The sequence below is a fragment of the Podarcis melisellensis genome (assembly GCF_964234715.1).
Source record: "Podarcis melisellensis genome assembly, chromosome: 9".
In the NCBI taxonomy this organism is placed as follows: domain Eukaryota; kingdom Metazoa; phylum Chordata; class Lepidosauria; order Squamata; family Lacertidae; genus Podarcis; species Podarcis melisellensis.
In genome coordinates, this window is record NC_138541.1 from 40,716,407 (window position 1) to 40,739,451 (window position 23,045).

General features: G+C 39.9%; 1 protein-coding gene and 1 long non-coding RNA gene across 2 annotated transcripts in view; one reads left to right on the forward strand and one right to left on the reverse strand.

The window, feature by feature from the left end:
* Nucleotides 1–8,451: 8,451 nt before the first annotated feature.
* LOC309378293 lies at nucleotides 8,452–15,675 on the forward strand. Its single transcript, XR_014172005.1, has 2 exons — nucleotides 8,452–11,179; nucleotides 12,544–15,675. It is a non-coding gene; the product is annotated as an uncharacterized lncRNA (long non-coding RNA).
* Nucleotides 15,676–16,590: 915 nt separating this feature from the next.
* PDGFC (platelet derived growth factor C) overlaps nucleotides 16,591–23,045 on the reverse strand; it is a 101,410-nt gene continuing 94,955 nt past the window's right edge. Inside the window, exons 5-6 of the mRNA XM_081926199.1 lie at nucleotides 19,618–19,835; nucleotides 16,591–18,460 (exon numbers count right to left, since the gene is read on the reverse strand). Coding sequence (XP_081782325.1) covers nucleotides 18,344–18,460; nucleotides 19,618–19,835 — 335 coding nt within the window. The 3' untranslated portion in view covers nucleotides 16,591–18,343. The remainder of the gene's footprint in view (nucleotides 18,461–19,617; nucleotides 19,836–23,045) is intronic.

Genomic DNA, 23,045 nt, shown 5'->3' on the forward strand with positions numbered 1-23,045 from the left:
ACAACTGACTTACCTTGCAGAGTTGTTTTAGGGATTGCAGCTAGATCATGCATGTGCAGCGTTCTGAACACTTGGGAACACTAATGACTATAACACACTAGTAGAGCATGTTCTGACAATTAAGCATGGCTTGTTGGATACCAGTCACCACTTTCCACCACTTTCCACCCATCCCTTTTGCAAATCAAAAGTGCAAGCCTAAAGGAAGACTTGAAGACTGTGTATAATTCACACATGCATTAATTGCAATCTAATATTGTGTGGAAAGGACCTGCACTATTCTACCAACATACCCACAAATGCTTAGCTCAAGGTTAATTGCAATTTCATAGTACAATGGATGGTGCATTAATCAGCAATCCTTCACTGGCGCCAGCAGAATTGTTCTAATCTGCATCAACCAAATCTGTTCTTAAAGATCTCATAGCTAATACTCTTTTTGTTTTAAAGCTTGGAGAATTTAAAACCTTCAAGTGGAAGACAACTTGGAACCGCTTCAAAAAGAGAGAGAGGCGGGGGGGGGGGAGAGAAGCAAATTACAAATGATGGCTAATTTTAATTGGCTGCATAAAACATTTGATATCTCTGCCATGAAACACTAAAAACATTCATTTTATATGAAAGCACTCTGTGGGGGCGGTTACATCCCTGTAAAAGTGTGGATTCTAAATATCCATTTACTTGTAGTACACAGAAGGTGCAAAATGAAACTGCTGCTTATGTGAAGTGGCTAATTTGAAATCTAATCCAGCATTTCTTAAATGGTTTGATCTTGCGGCCCTTGCTTAGGAACACCTGCAGTTTATGTCATGCAACCTCCACCCCCATTCAGAACAATCTGTAAAATTGTTATAGTGTAGTCCAGTACCATGTCACATTGTGGCAGTACCTTTGATCTCTGCCCTTGGGAAAGATTTCTTCATGTGGGCAGCAGCAGCAGCAGCTGTAAATACAACAGTTAATACTATTGAGGTATTGAATTTCCCATCTATTTTGCAGGCTGAAGTCAGAAGGCTGAACTGCATTTCCCATACCGCTTGCTTTCAAGTTTCTGAAGTTTGAAGATAATCTAGTAAATGGATGGTTTTAAGATTTTTTTCCTTTTCCTCCAATGGTGCTACAAAGCAGGGAAAGCCCTCCTGGTTCTTTTTTTAGAGCTAGGGAAATAAACTCAGGCAATAAATCATTATCTTCCTATAGATTTTGACATTTTGATCCTTGTCTTGGTCGACTGAGAATTCACAGCTTTTCATCTTCAGCTTATCTGGAAGCAACCTGTGGTCTAAAGTTTTAAGACCAGTCAGTGTTCTGTGCAAAGTTTATCCAGTCTTATCCCTTCTGTCCAGGACGCTTTGGGCAAACTTGTATACAAGAAACCAGAATCAAATACGCTACATGGTTCTGAATTGGCTATTTCATTCTTAATAGCGCATCCTCACCATACTGAATCTCCCCCGTATTGGATCATTACTACCTACATGTCTCCATCCAATCTAGATTTCCATTCTCATAGCCCCCATCAGCAAGTTGTCCCATATTGAAAATGCAGTCACTATGCTACAATGTTTGTGCTGGCCTACTGGGGTCCCTGTTATGTGAGCACAAAGGGTATTGCTTTAGGCTGACCTCTTTTGGGGGGCAATTAGGATCCTGGACTATGGAAGCCTGCTTCAAGTAGGTTGTTTGGAGGATTCCTGTGAGACCTTCCTGTCCATTCAGTAAACCTGAAGGAAGGTGGGATCATGTGGGCTGGCCATGTATCCCTCCCCCCCCCCGCTAATAGGCCCACTGATTATGTTACCCATTCTTTATTTATTGTAAAAGGGATCCTGCAAACATACAACTGCTTTATGTAGGGTTTCTCCATGCCACCAGGACTCTGGTTCCAATTGTGTACATGAACCATATATACAAATGGGGACCATTTCACACCCAAGTTGTCTGTGCAAACTGGTGACACAGGTGGTTAAAAATCGATGTAGGTAAGCATAGCCTTCAGGTGCCATTTTTGCTTCTCCCTCAGGGCTTTTACTTGTTTGCTGATCACATGGAGAGGGGCCTCCAGTACAGATCTCTATGGTTAATATAAACAGGTAAAAATCAATTACATGGCATTAAAATGACTCCAGATGATGTTCAGAACTTTGTCCTTACACCACTTTGCAAGACTTTACATTTCTTGGAGGGTGTGTGTGGGGAAAACTCCAGGTACTAGAAAAAAGGTTTATTCCAAGCCTAATCCATTTCAGGGGAGCAAAACCCTTCAGGAGCACTATCAATATATTATAAATAGGAGGTAGGATAGAGGTCACATCCACACAATACATTTGAAACACTTAGACCACTTTAAGAATAATGGAATTGTAGAGTTGGAAGGGACCAGCAGTAACGTGCATGTTACTCAATTGCATTGTTAACCATGTCATAGAGATATTCATGCTGAAAAAGCTTGCATTTCACAGTAGAATTCATCATGTCACACACTGCCATAAACACACTTCTTCTGCACAGAGATCTGTCTGTTCAGAAAATAGTATCATAACCAGCAGACCTTAGCTGCCAGTTAGTTGCTTGAAACATGATGTAGGAAATGGTCATGTTAGAAGCAACTCTAGCACAGCAACACAATAAAGGAAGAAAAAGCAATGCTGTTCTCTTTTGTTAGCAACAGAAAATAGTTTGGGTTTGAATTATGTACAACAATGGTGTGTTAATTATTATAAGTGCCTGTATTGCTTCAGTAGATGCATAGTCAAAAGAAAAGAAAGTTTGACGACAGCGATATTTTTAGAATAGTTTGTGAGCAACTGCCAACTTCCGAGGCATTGTGGCCTCTAATAACCTGCCTGAATGAATACATGCATAGTTTTGAAGTCTAGACTTTGCATTAAAAAAAAAAAACACCAGCAAATTTCAGGCACCCATTTATTATCAGCTTTCTAGTTATAGCTTTTTGTTCTACAAGGGCATATTATATGGCATGGCTCCTTTGATATAAAACTGTTTGTTTACAAAGTGCTTCTGCCATCTTTGGCTAAGCAACAAAGAGTGCATTTCTGAGATGAAATCTGTCTTCATCTGAAACATGCCCCTTCAGTTCTTACTGATGCTTTCATCTAAGAACCTCTCTTTTTCCTTCTTTCAATTCTGAAATAAATACAAGCTAATCAAAATTTGCATTACTACCATGTTTTAACCCCTGAGCGCCTATGAAGTAGAATATTTGTGAGAGTCATGAACATGCTTAATTGAGCACCAAGCTCAAAAAAACAAACAAAAACAAAACAGTTTTTGTAAAACTGGAGATGAACCTAGTATCTCATTTCTAAGACCCAGGTTAGCACCAGTGTGGGAAGTAATCCTCTCACTTACTCCTTCCATATGTTCTCAGGTTTCATCCATTACCAGAACAGTGTGGAAAACTAGGTGTCCCCCTTTAAATTTACATTTTAAAGCTGTATTTTAATTGAGCATCACATTTTAATTAATTTGTTACAGTTTTTATTGTTTTATTTTGTAAGTTTAATGTTTGTTTGGTTTTGGGAGCTACCAGGTAAGTCTAGTTATGGGGCTGCTATATAAAGACAGTTAAAAATAAACAAATTCTGTAGAAAAGATGCTCTTGTGTCACTGACATAATATAAGAACTGGTTGGTAGCCGTAAACTATTCAGGAGAACCCTGGATATCATTGTAATTATGCAACTACTGTAGAGGTTTGACATCAGGTTTGCTGTTTTCAGTGATATGTCCTGTATCAATCGCCTTCCCCGCCTCTTATAATCTTGACATTGCATATTTGATTATTACCTACAGCCCACATTACCGTATTTCTTATCGCTCCCTGTTTCCATCAGGATTTTATCTGTCATAAAATATGGCAGGGCGCCACAATTCCAACATGTTTCCCATGAGATTGAGTTATTGGCCATTGATTTGTTTGGCAGGGATGAGTAAATTTCCTGTTCTGCTCATTCCTTGTTCATAGGCATATCCCGACCCACTACAGTGTATGTAGATTTGGCCCCCTGAAGACACAAACATATAAGCACAGCCACTTACAACTCTACTGACCCAGCCAAACCTACCTCACAGGAAGGAAAATGTACACAGCACTGAGCTCAAACCCTCGAAGTGTTCCTATTTTCTGGGGATGTCACCGATTTAGAGGAGCCATCCCGGTTTCTGATTTAATTCTGGTATGTCCCATTTTTCCTTAGGATGCCTTTATTTTCATTGGAGAAATGTTGGAGGGTATGGAGTTATCTGAGCCCTGAGCTGTTTGAAGGCAATCCTGTATAGGGAAGTTTTAAAATAAATAAATAAATGTTTTATTATGTTTTTTATATATGTTAGAAGCTGCCCAGAGTGGCTGGGGCAACCTGGTAAGATGTGTGGGGTATAAACAGCAAAATTATCATTATGGAATGGGATGTCCCTATTTTCATCAAAGAAATGTTAGAGGATATGTGGGCTCCTAGTTGGAAACATAAAAACAAATATTTTATTTCCACAAGAGGCAGCTATGGCCACCAACTCGGATGGCTTTAAAAGAGGTTTAAACAAATTCATGCAGTGTAAGGCTATCAATGGCTACTAACCATAATGGCTATACTCTGCCTCCACGTTCAGAGGCAGATGCTTCAGAACACTAGTTGTTGGAAACAGTAGGAGGGGAAAGTACTGTTGCCTTCAGGTCCTGCTTGTGGGCATCTAACTGGCCACATTGAGAAGAGGATCCTGAAATAGATGGGCCGTGGGCCTGATTCAGCAGGACTTCTTATACAATGTCAATCAGAGATAATGTAAAGCAAAACAGAAAAGCAGCCTCCTTGTTTTAATTGCGGCATTTCAATATATTTACAGCAAAGTAGTGGCTTAGTCATGCTGGCCACATGACCCGGAAGCTGTACGCCGGCTCCCTTGGCCAATAAAGCAAGATGAGCACCGCAACCCCAGAGTCGGTCACGACTGGACCTAATGGTCAGGGGTCCCTTAACTTTTATCTATCAAAACCAAACAAAAGGTTTGTCAACTGTGATGAACCACAAGCAAGAAAAAAACCCTCTTAAGTATGTGCAGCTTCACAACGTTGATGTCTGAAATGCAAACTCTTGGCCTAGCCTACTTTAACAGGGTTGTTGTGAAGACAAAAGAGAGAAGGGGAAGACCATGTGCAGAGCTTGGGTTCCTGGGAGGAAAATTAAGATACAAATATACAACAAAACGCATTGACTATGTGCATTTTCACAACTCTCAGCAGTACACACACGCGCGCGCACACACACACACACACACACACATTTGATAAGCCAAAAAAATAATAATCCTTGTGTTAAATTAGGTAAAGGGACCCCTGACCATTAGGTGCAGTCATGACCAACTCTGCGGTTGCGGCGCTCATCTTGCTTTATTGGCCGAGGGAGCCGGCATACAGCTTCCAGGTCATGTGGCCAGCATGACTAAGCCGCTTCTGGCAAACCAGAGCAGTGCACGGAAACGCCGTTTACCTTCTTGCCAGAGTAGTACCTATTTATCTACTTGCACTTTGACGTGCTTTCAGACTGCTAGGTTGGCAGGAGCAGAGACCAGGAAAAGGGAGCTCACCCCATCGCGGGGATTTGAACCGCCGACCTTCTGATCGGCAAGTCCTAGGCTCTGTGGTTTAACCCACTGCGCCACCCGTGTCCCTGTTAAAGTAGAGTCAATAGGAATTTTCACTTGGTTATATTTAATTATTCATCTTGTGTTTCACATTTTGTTTTATAGTTACTGTATATTAATAAAATAGCAACCCGGTGATGACAAGGAGACTAGTAGTGGCTATGCAGGGGACATTTTAAATCAAACCAATCAGATGCCTATGGGAAGCAGGCAAGCTGTATTTGAGTGCCACAGCACTCACTGTACCTGGGTTTCCCAGAAACTGGTATTCAGAGTCATATTGTCTCTGAAAGTAGAGGGAGAATGTAGCCTTTTTGGCTAGTGGCCACTGATTGCCCTGTCCTCCATGAATTAGCCTAATCTGCTTTTTAAAGTTATCTAATTTGGTGACCATCATTACATTACATGAGAGTAAATCCCACAATTTATAAAATCTTTATTTATAGTATTTAGTAACTTACCTTATGGAAGGCATCCTTCTTATAGGAGTCGTAGCCCAGAACTTTAGGCCTGCATGATATTTCACTCTAATGTTTATACATTTGTGTGTAGCAGCATTTGGGATTGTTAATCTGAAATGAATGTTTAAAACAACCCTACAGCATAATTTCCCCTCACAGCTACCTTGTATTTCTCCCCCCCCCCCCCCAGTTTCCCAAAGACCTTGCATCATTAGTTGAAGATGTCACAATCTTCCTGGGTCAATGTTGATTGAATTTATTACCAAAAAATATATACCCAAGAATGCCATTTCAATAAGCTAGCTTTGTTGCCTGTAATTTAGCTTTAGTTAAAAGCAGGGAAGACATTCCAATCATTCCATTAAAAAAAAAAATTACTTAAATCTTGCCCAGGAGCAACTTTCAAGTGGAACTAGCTGTTGATTTATAATTGATGTGTAAAATTCAAAGGGAGAAGTAAACTGTACCTTCCTTCTGCTGAGATCAGCTTACTATCACTTTCTATGAGAACTGCCTTCAAAACATTATATTATCCCTCCAAGAACTCTAGCATACAGACAGTCAACTGGAAAACAGAACTGATTTTAATATTGTACTTTTATATTAGAGGGACGTGGGTGGTGCTGTGGTCTAAACCACAGAGCCTAGCACTTGCTGATCAGAAGGTCCGTGGTTCGAATCCCCGCAACAGGGTGAGCTCCCGTTGTTCAGTCCCAGCTCCTGCCCACCTAGCAGTTTGAAAGCACGTCAAAGTGCAAGTAGATAAATAGGTACCGCTCCGGCAGGAAGGTAAACAGCATTTCCATGCGCTGCTCCAGTTCGCCAGAAGTGGCTTAGTCATGCTGGCCACATGACCCAGAAGCTTTCTGCGGACAAACAGCAGCTCCCTCGGCCTATAGAGCGAGATGAGTGTGCAACTCCAGAGTCGTCCGCGACTGGACCTAACGGCCAGGGGTACCTTTTCCTTTTCCTTTTCCATTGTTGCAACCTACTCAGGGACCTTATGATGTGGGTAAGACATCTAATAAACAGCAAACAGGAGGAATTCTACCCAAGGTGGGTGCACCCTATGAAAAAAGACAATGCATCCCAGATCCATGTAAAGTTGCAGAAAATTCCGGGGCACAACCTCCATTTGTGGCAAAAGCTGAAAAAATGCACTGAAGTGACCAGCAAGAACCAACATGCACAAACATTTCTAGGAAAGTCATTCAACCAGCAGTCTATCATTCCCTCTAGCACATTTCTGGTAAGTAATTCACAAGGAGAAGATGCAGGGGAATATTTGTAATGCCAGTAGTTTCAGATTCTCTTTTGCTTCTAGTGATTTGGGAGTCTATAAAAAGTTTCAGTTCATTATATGATTCCAGTGTGTAATCGGACTTGCACACATTGAGTACATGACATTTATCCAATTCTGTTTCTTCATGAGTATGATCATGATCATCATCACATCTTTATGCTTTGTTGAAACACCACACAAAAAGAATACTCTTATTGCTGATAGTACAATCATATCAAAAACTGCTGCTTTTTTTGCCATTTTCTTAAGGTAATTGCCCAACCCTGGAATGAAAATTTGAACCATGGAGAATTCCTAATGGATTGATTTTGCTTCAGAAATACAGTCATAGAGATGGAGGGGAGCTCAAAGACCATCTAGTTCTATTTCCAAAAAACTGACTGCTACTATATTGCCAACAAGCAGCCATCCAGCCTTCTTCTAAAAACCTGCAATGAAAGTGAATTTGCCACCTCTTGTTCCAAAGTTGAATAGCTCATACTATTAGGATGTTCTCCCTAAGGCTTAGATGAAACCACCTCATAATTTAAACCCATGTGGTTCAGGTCTTATTCTCTGGAACTACATGAAGTAAACCTAATCCTATATCTAATCCCTTCCATCACATATAGTGTTTAAATATGGCTATTTGAATTAATTTAAGGTGACTAATATTTTGTTCAAGAAGAACCCCGCAAAACTCCTTCAACATTTCCTCCTATGACCTGGCTAACAGACCCCTCATCATTGCTGACACTACCCTCTGCCCATGTTACAGTTTGTTCAGATCTGGGGGGAGATATTCCAGATGAGATCTGACCAGGTAAATAAGGCCAGAATTGTTAACATTTTAACAATCAATCAATCTTTATTTTGGTCAAAGACCAGACAGCAAACATATGCCCTATCCACATGAAGAAGCAGATGCAAGTACAGTCGTACCTTGGTTTTAGTTCTGGACGTTTTGGCTCCCAAATGCTGCAAACCCGGAAGTAACTGTTCTGGTTTGAGAACTATTTTTGGAAGCCACATGTCCAACGGGGCATCCTGTAGCCAATCAGAAGTTGTGCTTTGATTTCCGAACGTTTTGGAAGTCAAATGGACTTCCGGAATGGATTCTGTTCATCTTCCAAGGTATGACTGTACTCTAAAATCTGGAGAGAAATGCAAACATGCTCTCCCTCTGCTTACGTAACTTGATACAGTATACACTGCTAGAGATAAGTGCATTTCTAAACAAGTCCAAATATCTTTAGCGGATATTTTAACACGCCTTTCAGAACTTTTGTTGAAGCATGAATGCTATTCGTATGGAATGAGGACCAAACACATTAGAAGAGATGGCTGGCCACAGCCGTTGACCATCCATCATGGCTTTACAGTAATTTCTCCCCCTCCCTTTTGTTTCATAAGCTATTCTACTTTTCACAATATATATTTTGTTATAAAGAGAAGCAACATAGGTGGGGTTTGACAGATCAAAGCCATGCCCAAACCTTGAGTTAATGCTTGTTGGATTTATGGATTTGCTTTGGTAATCTTTACTTTCTAGGCCAAAAAAAGCGACCAGGTGTTGTAAGAACTATATCGTTTATAGCAATTAGATTACAGGTGGTTTTTCATTGTTCATTCTTCACTAATAATCACCAAGAGATATAATACATTGAAAGACAGAATGACTTTCTTTGACTGTGATCTTAAGCACACGTACTTAAAAGTCAATTCCATGGAAACAAATGGGATTTACTGCCAATTAAGAATTAAGGTAGCAGCTGTAATCTTCAAACCATTTACCCAAGGTAGCCCCATTAAATTAACCCAGAGTAAATGGTTTCAGGACAACAGCTCTGAGCAAGTCCCAAATTAATGGGCTCTTAGCTGAGACTACAGACTAGGAAATATTTTTGAGACAACCAGTGTTTGTAGTATTTGTAACAAAATATAATATTACTTTAGTTCATGTTATATGTTAGATATAGCCATGTACTCTGGCTTAATTTAATGGGGCCACCTTGAAGTTTACAGCTCTTATCTTGAAGCATCCCTGTTTTTCCAATATTCTTGTAGAGTGTACATATTATTGTACCTAATAATACAGCACGCTCTACAGCTTTCTCACACTCATGACATTTGCAGGTGATGAACCTGAAGAGACTATTTAGTCTTTCTTCAGGGAATGGAACTGAAATTGCTTCAGGCACTAAAAATGCAGTGGTGGCAGCAAGGCAAATGGTCGTAGCCTTTCAGATGTTGTTGAACTTCCATCATCCCCAGTCATTGGCCATGCAGCCTGGGGCTGGTGGGAGTTGACAACATCTAGAGTGCCACAGATTTCCCATCCTGACAGTTGAAAGTTGCCCATCATACCCTTTTTGCACACTGTGGACCTTTATGCTCATCACCTGCAGTGATCAACTTTCATCTTAACAGTATACCCAAGCGTGGTGTTTCAGTGTCCTTCTTTCCCTCCAAGTTAAATTCCTTAGTCTTCATGGGATAAGGGTAAATAACACCTTAGTCTTCATGGGATCTTTTCTAGCCTGGTTTGTGTTAATCCTAATTAGCTCTTCTGCCCTTCCAGCCTTCTCTTCCCCTGGTATTCCACACCTCCCTTCTGTCTCTGTTCTTTTTAATTTTTATTATGTTTCACTTAAGGGAATGTACAGTCTTGTAGCCTCCCCAAAGCCTCTACTTAGGAAAGCATTTTATGGCATAAGGCTCCAGCGATGTGCAGCATTCCACAGGTCCCCGTGTAACTATCACAAACAACTAAGCCAATCTATCAGCATATTCCCTTGAAGAATCATTTCCCCCTCTTTTCTTTAGGAGAAGTAATATCTGCAGTTTGGTTTACTCTTTCGTACTCTGTTTTTGTCTCTCTAATTTCCCGAGTAAGGTAGCCATATGTGATGAAGGGGCGGGTGAAATGAGCTCCTGGGTTCCCTTAGTGTTCAAAGAATCAATTTAATAAGCTGCTTTCTAAGTAGAAAATGCACCAAATATTAAACTGATAATAACAATTCAATTAAGAAAAGTGTTTCATGTTACAAGTTTACAAAACGCCCATGCAGCAGTAGCTACAATTACATATAAAGCCACAATTGCAGACTTTGATCATTATAGATCAGAGTCTTAGTTCCATGTACAGATACACCATAAACTACAAGCATGAATTTGTAAGCCCAAGTCCAGGCTCGGAGAAGAAGAAAACCAGCAGGACCCAAAGCTCAAGTATTCCAACATACTGTAAAATATGAATGTAGACAAATAATATTCAACCAGAACGCTAGGCATGCTCATTTTAGGTTAAAAAGAAAATGCTCCCTAATTCTATTACAATGTCAACAGTAGTAATATTAGGAAAACAGAAAGGCTTTTTACTCCATACAACTCTGGCCTAGTTTATCATGGGTGCTTTGGGACTGGACCCTTGACGTGAACTTTTACATCACCCCAAAAGTCAAGCAGCCCAAGCTAATCCATGTAGGCTTCAGTTAAGCTCTGTTACAAAACCGATATCCATTGGCCCAGAAAACTCATACGCTATCTTATCTCCAGTGCTGATTAATATCTACATGAAGCCACTGGGAGCAGTCATTAAGAGTTTGGAGGCAAGCTGCCATAAGAATTCTGATGACACTCAGTTCTCTGTCTCCATAACTTCTGAATCAGGAGAGGCTGTGCAGTCCCTGGGCCATAGCTTGGATGCAGTGGTGAGATGGATGAGGAAAAACAAGCTGAGCTTGAATCTTGGAAAGACAGCGACACTGTGGGTGAGTAATTCCCCTGTCCAAGAAATTGGTCAACTGCCTACCCTGAAAGGGGCTGCACTCCCCCTAAGGGACAAGGTTTGCAGTGTGCTGGTGTTTCTTTATCCAGCTCTGACACTGGAGCCTTAGATAACCTCAGTGGCTAGACGTGCTTTTGACCAACAGCAATTGGTTTGACAGGTATGGCAATTACTGAACCAGGAAAGCTTGGCCGCAGTAATTCATGCATTGGTTTCCTCAAGACTGGATTAGTACAATGTGCTCTATGTGGAGCTTTCCTTGCATTGGATCTGGAAGTTGCAGTTAGTACTGAAGGCTGCAGCATGATTGCTGACAGGATTGAGGCCTGTGCTCAAGAGATATGCACTGGCTGCCGATGGCCAATCTTCTACCATGCCAAGTCCAAGGCATTACTATTAGTATATAAAGCCCTTAACAATGGGGCCAGTTTACCTACAAGATTTCCCACATATATGCCCACTTGACTGCTTTGATTGGCAAAGTGGATACAGGTGCCACAAAATACCCGTTCTGCATTTGTAAGAACTCAATCTTTTAGCATGGCAGCACCTTCACTTTGGAACTCCCCAACTATTGAAATTATACAGACACCTTTGCTACACTCTTTGCAATGCAAGTGTTTAGATATACCTACACAGATGTCATTGGGTTGTTGTCATTGGGTTGTTGTTAATCTCATTGTTGTTAATATTTCTTATTTCTTATTTGATTGCTTTATTGTTTTTGTAAAACGCTTGAGGATTTTTACAATCAAGCGGTGTATTTCATGAAATAAATGAATAAAACATACATTGATAAATACTGTTTTTATGACGCATTAATGGCCAGGGGTCCCTTTATCTTTACTTAAAGGTACAATAAATCAATGCGATTGTGTCATTGATCTTCATGAACCATAGATTTCGCTCATGACAAACTGGACTATCCTACTGTACATCAAATCATTCTTCCAATGATCATTTCTGCGAGTAGCATGTTGATAATTATGAAAATTCAGCTAACTGGTTACCATTTCCCAAACCATCATACGCTCCAACTCCTGACTTCTGAATGAAAACCAAAAGACTAAGTGTGCAATCCTTACCCTTTGAAGTAAATAAAAATCCAATTGATTAACACTGTTTTGAATTGCACCCTATATTTTCTTTGTTTTCTGTGTTCTCATTTTCCATTTCGGAGCAGAATTGCATGGAAGTCATTGGCAACAGTTCAAATACTATCTTTCCTTCTAGAAACCTGAGCCAGGTTGAAAAATAAAGGTGTGATTTCACAAAGGATTATTTTTCTAGGCACAGGTCTTTTACTATCATGTGGCCGCCCTGTAATCTCACATTCTTATCTTTAAGTTTTAACTCTAGAGTAATGATTAACAAAGCAGATACACAGAACAGAAGGATATTGCAAGCAAAACTGAAGAAAACCCTTCTGCAGCTATCAGATCACAAACATTACCAGGTAACTGAATACTCAAATTCTGTCGTCGCCCCCCTCCCCAGTTAAGGAACAAAAAAGAAAGAAAATAATTTCCAGTACTAATTCATAACCCCTTTAAAGTTTATTTATTTCATGGCATACAGCTGCAAATTCATTTTAGGCAAGAAAATAATATTCAAGAGTGTGCAGATCATTTGCAACATTGTTGACCGATTCAAAAAGTTGTTCTTACCTGATAACTGTTCTAAGAGCTTTCTCTTGCAATTCTGCATTCACTGGCTGTTAAGCTTATGTATTGCTAATGTAGATAATTGATTTACATTTGAGCAATTCCCCCCCCCCAAAAAAAATATTTCAAATAAAGCTAAGTACTATGATGCTAAATATGTTGTGTCATGAACTGGGAGCACAACAGGGAGGAGGAAGAAGTTCCCAGTGAGGGGTGTAGCTAGGACTGGGAAACACCAGAGCAAGCAGGGGATGGCAAAGGAAAGACTCATGGGGTGATGGATGTTGCCGAGGGGATGGAGGTTAGTGCACAGGAATCAGAGAAGCAGGACCCATCAGCAGAACCAGTGGCATCCCTGTCCTCACAGCGGACTCTGAGGTGTAGGGAGCAGTGAGAGTGCCACTCTAGGAGGCTGAGGCAGGCAAAGGTCCACAGTCCAGCTCTCTAGCTAGCCAGGTGGACCTCGCTAGCTCTAGGAGGAGAGGTGCGATTCCTCAGCTGGAGGAAGCTTGGAACAGGTGAGGGTCACATATCTCATCAAGCCCAGATGCTGGAATCCCCAAGGCAAGGTATAAAAGGGAAGCAGAGCTGAGGTGTTGTGTTAATGGACTTTGGCTTGGATGCTCCTGGACCTCTAAGGGATTAGGTTTGGCTCTGTACTGTATCTGCTGAACTTCTGACCTGGCTACTTGGATTGACCATGGACTGTGTTTCCTGACCTCTGGACTTTGCTTGTGTGGCTTGACCCCAAGACTTGGACTTTTGTCTTGACATATTGACTTGCTGCTAGGTAGGCCAGGGATTCAGGACATGCTGCTTTACACCGTACCATGTTTTGCACCCATGCTGATACTCAATCCTGAATACGTAATTAGCAAGTTTTTGAAATCTGCTTCCTAAAAAAGTGGAATAAGCAGCATTTAATTACTGGACTGCTTTAACTACTCTCCTGAGAAATGCAGTATGGAATATTTTGATACAGTTAAGTTTTACTGCCTTTCATAAACAACAGATACAGTGCAAGAATAATTGTTTCTTTCTCATTTTTGTAGTTTTCTCAAACCATGGGAAAAGCTGTATGCTGTGGCCTTCATGATTATGGAATGAAAGGGAGGGCACAAGTACAAGGACAATAAGAGATGAGACCTCAAAGATAAGCTAAAAATGTAGATGTTCTCAAGGGAAAAATGTTTAATCCATTCAAAGGGTATATAAAGTTGTCTTCTATGCTATCTCGGAGATCACAAAGTAGCATTTTTAGAAGAAATAATCTCATTTTAGAACACCACTCTTCTTTTCACAATGACATTCCCAAAGAAGTCTATCAACTTTACTAAATAGATAGGGCACTTGAATAAATTGTTAATTACCAAATGTGAAATTGTGATGATTCTGCAGAAATGTTTCACTGTATTGCAGGCAGTTATATCAGTGCAGGTCTTCAAAACTGCAGACAAATCTTTTGCAGATCCAGTAGAATTGGTACATTTGCATGCATCACTTCTTAGCAGCATTTAATACCTAAACATCATTTTTTAAAAGAATCTTTAATACTTAACTGTCATTCACTTTTTAAAATATATATTCAAAATGAATGGGTACAAGTCTAGCTCCAGTGAAGTCAGTAAAACTGAACTGCTCCCTTCATTTTAATGCCTTTAAGCAAGGTGTGGATTTAAGTTCTCTAACAACTGAATCCTATACAAGTCTACTCAGAAGTAAAACTCATTAAATTACATGGAATTTACCCTTAGGTAAACATGTGCTCAGGATTTTAACCAAGTATTTAACCAATATAAATATCACTGTAGCTTAATGTTTTGGGAATGAAAGCGGTAAACCTTCCTGAACACATTGGTACTTGCTTTCATGTAAACATGCAATTGATTGTACTGCAATTGTGCCTTCATATAATCTGTCTATGATGGTTTGCACAATCATATTTTGATAGTTGGCATAGGTTTTGAAGATAGGAATGCTGAAAGCCCACTATGATGGCCATGCATTCATCTTGGTGCAGAAAACAGAGCAACAAAAATCTCCTACACATATTTCAAAACATTTCAGTATCATATTTCTCCATATCAGCTGGTTTGTTACTCATCAATTCTGGGAATAGTTTCCCATGATATTTTAAAGCTAAATCATATATATTACTTGCATATTGACACTGGGATGATTTAAATTATCAAACAATTCATCACAGGCCACTGGAACAATGAAAGCACAACTCGTCAATCCTAAACAACACATCATTAATGGGAACAGCATCTGGACCACATCTTTCTTTTTTCTTTAAAATAACCCTCCAAACTCCACTGGCATTACTAACATGTGCTCCAGATTTCTGATTTGGGTGAATTCTACATTTTGACAAAGGCACTTTATAGCTGCATGGAGATGTAAATATGTTGAACCAAGAGCCCGCTGTTGATGTGTATTCATCCTTTCTTTGGACAAATGTTCAGCCCTCCTAAAATAATGAGTACAGAACGAAAAAGAGTGAAAATACTGAGGTCTGCAGAACATATCAAGAAAAGAATGACTACCAGATTCTAGCTAATTCTAATACAAAACACCACTCAGAGAGGAAGGCTAGTGATTACCACAAGGACCAAATAACCTGCACTCCACACAGTTAGCATCTGAACACAGGAACTCTTTTCACTTCTTGGTCTGCATTTCAATATGGGCAACTTTCTAGGGGTAATAAGCCAGGAGTGTGGGTGAATACTTCGTATAAGTATAGGGAATGGCTAAAATTTACGGCATGAAACCCTTTTATTCCATCAGCTTTGGGGGGAAACTTTTTTTTTTTAAGCGGAAGCCCATGGAGCAAAGGGCCAAAGTCCATGCCTGTTTCCAAGCCAGATATATTTTGTCACCAGCAAAAAGGTAAGCAGGAAAATAGAACTCATTACACAATAATATCATGCATGGAGATTGGGGGGAGGTGGTTTTGTATGCACCCTAAAAAGTCAAACATTTAAGGGCCCCAAACTGTAAAATACTAAAGATTTCTACTTGAAGTTTTGTCTTCTTGAAAAGTTTTAATTTCACAGAGGCTAAAATTAAGATGCAACGATAAACTATAAAAGCAGCAGCAGCAGCAACAACCTTCTGTATGTTTCCATTTAGGAATTTGTCCCATTGGTAAATATCTAAATGAGTACTTTGTATAAGTACAGGGAATGGGTGAAATCTGTGGCATAAACTCCTTTGCATTCAATCAACTTTGGAAACAACATTATTTTAAGCTGAAGGCTCACCTAGCACATGGAGCAAAAGCAAATGTTTGTGCAATTATGAAGATTCTAAGAGTACCATGCTATGTCTTAATTTCGTAATGCTAATCTGATACCCATTTATTAGTACAGCATTAGCCAATGTGATGCCCTTCATATCTTGTTGGACTACAGCTCCCATCAGACTCTGCTAGCATGGCCAATGATCAGGAAAGATGGAGGTAGCACACTGGGGCTGCCCCTGCATTAGGCCACAATTCCATGAGAACCATACAATGCTGTTCTGCTCCTACAATGTTACTCCGATATCCATTTTTATTCTTTAACAAGCATATGGAAGTTCAGAAGATTGGACTGTTAGATAGTTATTAAATGCCATATAGGGATATGGGAAGTATTTCTTCTGTCTCCCAATGAGCACCATTACTTTGTAGAATCATTAAATACATAAAACAATACACAAAAACACAGAACACTGGACAGTATTAAAGCATTTTACAAGCAAAATATTTTACTGCTTTTTCCTAGTTGGGCAAAGGGTGGGATAAATGTGCTGGTTTACATAAAGACTGTACATCAGCAAAACCACATTTTATCAAAACTGTACTTTACATCATTAAGATATTGGAAGCCCACTGCCCTTTACAAGGAAATAACTGGCATTCTTAACATAAAAAAACCCTTACACCTGCAGCAATAAATATGTGCGACTTGTTCATGACCCCATTTTATTATGTATGCAAGAACACACTGAAATGACAGCAGTGGTGGTGCTCTTGTCAAGATCTTTCACCTTCTAATTTAACAGTGAAGTGTTTACTAAGAAGTAAGTGCTCCCATTGAACTGGACATCACTCTGAATATATCTGTTTAGGGCCTCTCAGTTTTGGATTTATGACTGTTTTGAAGAAACCCACATTGTGATCCATCACTAGTATGTGTAAAAAGGATATTTATGCATAAATTATTGCATCAGAATGTGTGTTTGAATGCACAAAAATATCCAATCCATTGAAAATAATGCAGTATGGACAGGGAACATCTGCCTTATGATGCTTATCAGAATTATGCCACTTGCCCCTGATGCAAAATGTGATATGTATGTATGTGCAACCTTGTTTCTGTGCACATACCTCCTTATTTGGATTGAGGCACTAGGTTATGATGAAGAGAGTTTTAACAGCTAATATATTTACTTTTTTTATCCCAGCATCATGGAGCTAGTAACACACACCTGTAAATTCAGACTAACCTGTCTTGTTTATCTTTTTACGTGCAAATGCACCTTTTAGCTCCTTGCTCTGCAGAAACAGAATTCTATCTTCCTTCCCCCTTTCTTATAACTCTGATTCCAAAGCCTTACAAAATGAAAAAGCAGTTTATCTAGGCTGCAATAATAAAAAAAAAGAATATTAAATACCTTTGGCAAAAAATAGATATATTTAACAAGATTAGAAAAGCAAATAGTTATGCAGTCAAAAAGAGTATAAAAATGTACACAATAAAAAATATAAACAAACGCAATACTTGCAGGTCATAGTGAGAAGGATAAAGGCACTTCTTGGTTTCTGACCCTTTCCTCTTTTCTCACATATACTGACCATTCAGGTTTTCTAAACAACAGACACTTTACTGGAAGAAACCAAGAGAATGTGTCCAGTCTTTTCGACTTGCATCAGTGAAAAATTGAGTTTAACTCAGAGTAAGACAGTCTGTAGGACAATTAACACTTTGATTTGAAATGTACAGGAGTTGCTGAGCCGAGTTAAGAGAGATTCCAGATGTTCTGAACTGTAAGCCAGAAGTAAGAGACTTGCAGAAGCAAGACCACCAGGAGAGTCCAGGCCTTGCCTAAGCACTGTCTTTTCCTATACTTCTAAAACTTAAACGTTTTAAATTCAATACGAGTAAGAGAGATGATATTATATCTATATATCTATATCTCTATATAGATATAAATATAGCTATAGACATAGGTATAGAATTGGGGTGGGAGAGAAATCCCTCAATGAAGCCTTCTGTTCATCCTTAGTAGTGGGCCTTCAGGTAACTGCTGTTATATGGCATACATTTCAGTTTGATTTCTTCTTTCTTTTTCTCCCCCAGAACTGTCAGTCCTGAACACTGAAGATTCTCAAAGCAGACAACTGAGATTACAGAAGGAGATTAATGCACAAGCCCCAGAAGAGAATCAGCCACTGAGTGAACGTGCTGTAAAAGAAGCACACCAAGTTCCTTTTATCCTTCTGTATTCCCTTTACATACACAGTCACACTCCTCGTGATGGTCCAAAGGTACATCTGTCAAAGATTTATGCAATCCTTTTACGCCGCTCCTGGGCTTCAGCTGCAGGACCTGCAAAAGGAGGGTTCAATATAATCTTTTAAAAATCCATCAAGTTCCTTCATTGTCAGAAAGAATCTATTCCTTATTAGTAAACTGGAAGCCATCAGTGCATAACTGACAAACTCATGCTGCCTGCACAAACTCATGCTGTAACCATTACATGGTGTGTCACCTATGGGTGTTTCACAGGCTGCTTCTAAAGGTGAGAATGTCTCTTGTTCACAGAAACGGGTCTGCTGAATGCTTCTGATATATGTCACATTCCCCAAACAGTGAGGCTTCTTCACTGCTTCTTGCAGTTCTCTATCAAAGCCAAAAATTACAATACAGTGGCACCTCCGGTTACGAACTTAATTCATTCTGGAGGTCTGTTTTTAAGCCGAAACCATTCTTAATATGAGGCACACTTTCGCTAATGGGGGCTCCTGCTGCTGCCACGCCACCAGCGCGTGACTTCCGCTTGGATCCTGGGGCAAAGTTCACAACTAGGGGCAACTACTTCTGGGTTAGCGGAGCTCGTTACCCGAAACATTCGTAAGGAGGAAGGTACGTAACCGAGGTTCCACTGGAGCTGTGTAAGGCACAGTTCTTATCCACACAAGTCTGCAAAAGCTTCATCAATCCCATCTTAATATGGAAACAACCTACAAGCTTAAGCTTAACCTGAAGTTAAGCACGATGCGACCATGACTGGACATCCACCAAGGCCCATGGCCCAGCAGGAGGTGTTAGGTGTTACCACTGCTGCTGTTTGCTGTTGCCACATGTTTACACATCCACCCTCTGCACACCTAGAAGGAATGTGCAAATGAGCAGTGACAACAGCAAGGATGAACAGCAACAGTTGCTGTCACCACCACTTACTTTCTGGCTATCTTCCTAGCAAGCAAACAGCATCAAATGAGATGAGGAGTATGAAAGCCCACTAAAGTAGAAGGGTACATGTTGACAATATCTTGCCTAAAGGTCATGAAAAAATGGAGATGACACTGGCTTAATACCACAGCTGTGCTGAGAGGTCTTTTTTATAATAACCTCTCTGAAGAGTTGTTTGTGGCTTGAAATCTCAGCTGCTGCAATGTAAACATTTGTCCTAATAAAATTATTCTGCTAGTGTGTGTGTGTGTGAAATTTTAAACATTTTAAAATAAGAAATAGCACTATACCTCATGGTATTTTTTGGTAACCTTGGTAGGGACACACTGGCACTCACTGCAAGCATGCTGACAGCAGCCACAGTTTCCACCGCAACGTTTAACCAGCAGGCAAAGTGGCCAAAAGATGGTGTCTGTTCGCTTCAGCTCTTCCCGTAGTGACACTGAGTAGTTGCGTGGAGTACAGCTGTACATTCGTACCTCCTCCTTCAGAAGATTCAGATCTACAACTGAAGCATTTAAAAAGGCAGACATTTTTGTCACTTATTCATCAAGTTTCAACACTAAAAATACCTGCTGCAAGTGAAGAACATCAAGCTGTTTTTAGGAGACAACAACCTGTCCTCAGTGCCGCCAAACCTTTCATTGAGTTACTGGACTAGTGGATTTACATTGCAGAGTTCATAAAGTCTAAATTCTGGTAACACAAATGTTTTTCTAAGTTAAGCTCTATAGGTCTTAAGGTCTATATAGTCACAATACACAGTATTGAGTATATGTTCACCTGCCTAAGAAGTTAAGCCTTTTACTGGGATGAATGGAAACCTCCAAATTACTAAGGGCCAATTGCAACTTTTAGAATTAGGAAACAACTTTCCTTCCATTTAAAAATGGTTAGACACTCTCATTGAGTGTTTCAAGATTTTACTTGAATCATGCAGCTTTGAGGCCAGTGTTAGAAACTGATATACAAAAGCTAGGAGCTAAATGGCACCTTCAACCTAGGTTATGGGCGCAACAATGGAATGTCTAGGCACTTTTTTTTATAACAAGAATACAAAGCTGAAAATGAATGAACTGCAGCTAAAATATTATGTTCACTTTCTCCATGGTCTTTCCCCTGCCTACCCCCCTAACATTCTTAAGAGGGTCTCTTCTCCAGTCTTCAGAGAATAGGTGGAAGTGGGGAGGCAGAAAAAGGTCCTCCTTTCCGTCCACTTTGCACTTTTAATCTAGCTGACAGTTGTCTGTCTGACTCTAATTATTCAGCATGACTTTGATTAGATCGCTAGTCATATTCTAAATGTTAAACTAAGCTTTTTCGGCTATGCATTTTATCAAAATTGTAATAACCTTAACAGAGCTTAAACCAATATACAGACTGCATTATACTATTTGTATTTGGAAAACCAGATGTCATCACCTTGTCAAAGCACATTATTATAATACAATATGCACCTTTCTATGATACTACACTTTACGTGAATACGTTACCAGCAGTTTCACATTGTGAATGTATAATCAAGTCTTTGAAGTGAAAAAATTCCTGCATCCCTTTTTTTCCTTTCCCATATCTGTCTTGCTCAAACTATGCTCTAACACAGTGTAGGGCATAAGTCTAGTTGAAAAAGTGTGTGTGTGTGTGTGTATTCCTTTACAATGTTTACTTAACCAAAAGAAAAGGTTATATGGATCTATTAAGTGAACTGAGCTACAAAACCTATTATAATTTGGAAATTTAAACACCCTTTGAACTGGGCTTCCATTCATTCATCAACTTTGACACAGTAGTCAAAAGAACGTTTCAGAAAAACCTCAGAAAGAACACAGGGTTGTTTGCAATGGCAAAGTAACTTCATGAATCAAAGCTATTACCTGAAAAACAAATCCAACCCAAACAGGGAAATGCTTAGACTGGGTGGCTTCAAATAAAAATGTTTGTCACTAACGCTAATTACTAAAAACAAATTTCTGCAAGTGGAATACATAAAAGCTTTGGCACACAGAAAAAGCTTTAGTAAGAATAAACTAGTAAGATTTGCAATAAGGTTTATTTTTTTTTTGCAATGCCCTTAAAATGGGAAATTATGAAAAATGAAAAGTTAATTGTAACTAACAGTTGGTATCAACAAGAGAGCTTCTATATGATGGTGCTTTTATTGCCGTGCAGGATTCTAGCCTACTGCATATTGTATTTCATTACAAGTGTGGGAAGGAAACAGTTGCATGTTTGTTTGTATTAGAACTTTCTGATTATCCAGTTATTTTCCAATGAAGCCTGGGAATTTGCCTTTACAGGATTTTGCTTTCATTCCAAGGCAGAAAACTTCCTCCTTGCATAATGGGTCAAGGACTGCCTCCCTCATTAAACATGGTAGGTAAATGAAAAACAAGTTACTAATCTACTTCTAAAAGTCATAGATCTTTAAGAGCTCCGCAACTCCCAGAATAATAGAAACAGGAAAAATAAAAACGTATGCATCATGATGACTTCTTAAGAATATGCTAGTCTTACCATGAAATATACCTCAAGGGGTGATATTCTCACTGGGCAGAGAAAAACTATAATTCAAGGTACAGGAACCACTAAATCCAAAACTCTGTCAGGCTTCTGCTACCAGGGCAGAAGATGGGAAGAGAAGGAAGCAGTTGTTCCTTTGCCTCATTTCCCTTGGTGTGTTTTTTTTAAAGATCCCCACTTGGAACAACCTTCTTTTTGCCCCCTATGCTATTGGAACATTGGCAGTGTAAGAGCCATAGTTGCAGACCCCCCTGGGGCAATTGGGGGAGGCTTCCAAAAGCAGGTATCCTGGATTGTGCTCTTAGTGCAGCTTGATCATGGCATTCTTCCAGATATAAAGAGGTAACAACTGATCTGTGGCTGGGCACAGGACATTCCACCTTGATAGGATTTAATGGATGTAAAGAGTCTGAATCCATGGGCATCTATCTTACAAATTCCATGGAGTATTGCTGACTTTTGAATTAGACAAAGCATGCAATATCTGAAAGAAAACCATCCCTCCTGTCCCTATCCTAATTCCATTCAAACTGAAAGAGAAAGGGCTAGAATTAAGGTATTTTGATATTAGTATTTGTGTGAACTTATATAAATCGTGTCCTCCCTAAAAGAGGGCATGTATTGCAGTGAGACATGGAGACCGGACTCCTGTGTTGTGGGTGGGTAAGATTGGATAGCCACAACACCTAATTGGTAGGTCCCTTGATGTTGGGTTCAATCTGGCCAATGGGGTGCAGGCCAAATGGATCGAGGGAACTCTTTCGGCTTATGCATTCGGAACAGCTAAACAGCGTGTCCTCTGTGCAACCGAGAGAGAGACTTACCCTCGATGGATAGTCTTGGTGATATTTTTTCATCATCTTTCTTTTCTTTAACTTTCTATAATTTAACTTTCTATTATTTATTTCATTCTTTATTGTTCCCCCCTTTTTAAGTTGGCTCCTTCCCCTTCCTTTCCCTTTCCCTCTTGCTAGCAGGGCTTGCCCCACAGGGCTTCAGCCCCTGAGAGCTCCCAGTTGCAGAACCTGCTGCTGCCCTCCTTTTCACAGTGGCTTCTGTCCCCTTTCTCCCAACAGTGCAGGCGAAGGTGTCTGCGGAAGGCATGCCTGCGGTGATGGTAGTGCAGCTGGGAGAGAACGATTTGCCGGAAGCTTCCGGCCTGACCCTGCAGACCAGCACATAGGAGGACTTGGAAGAG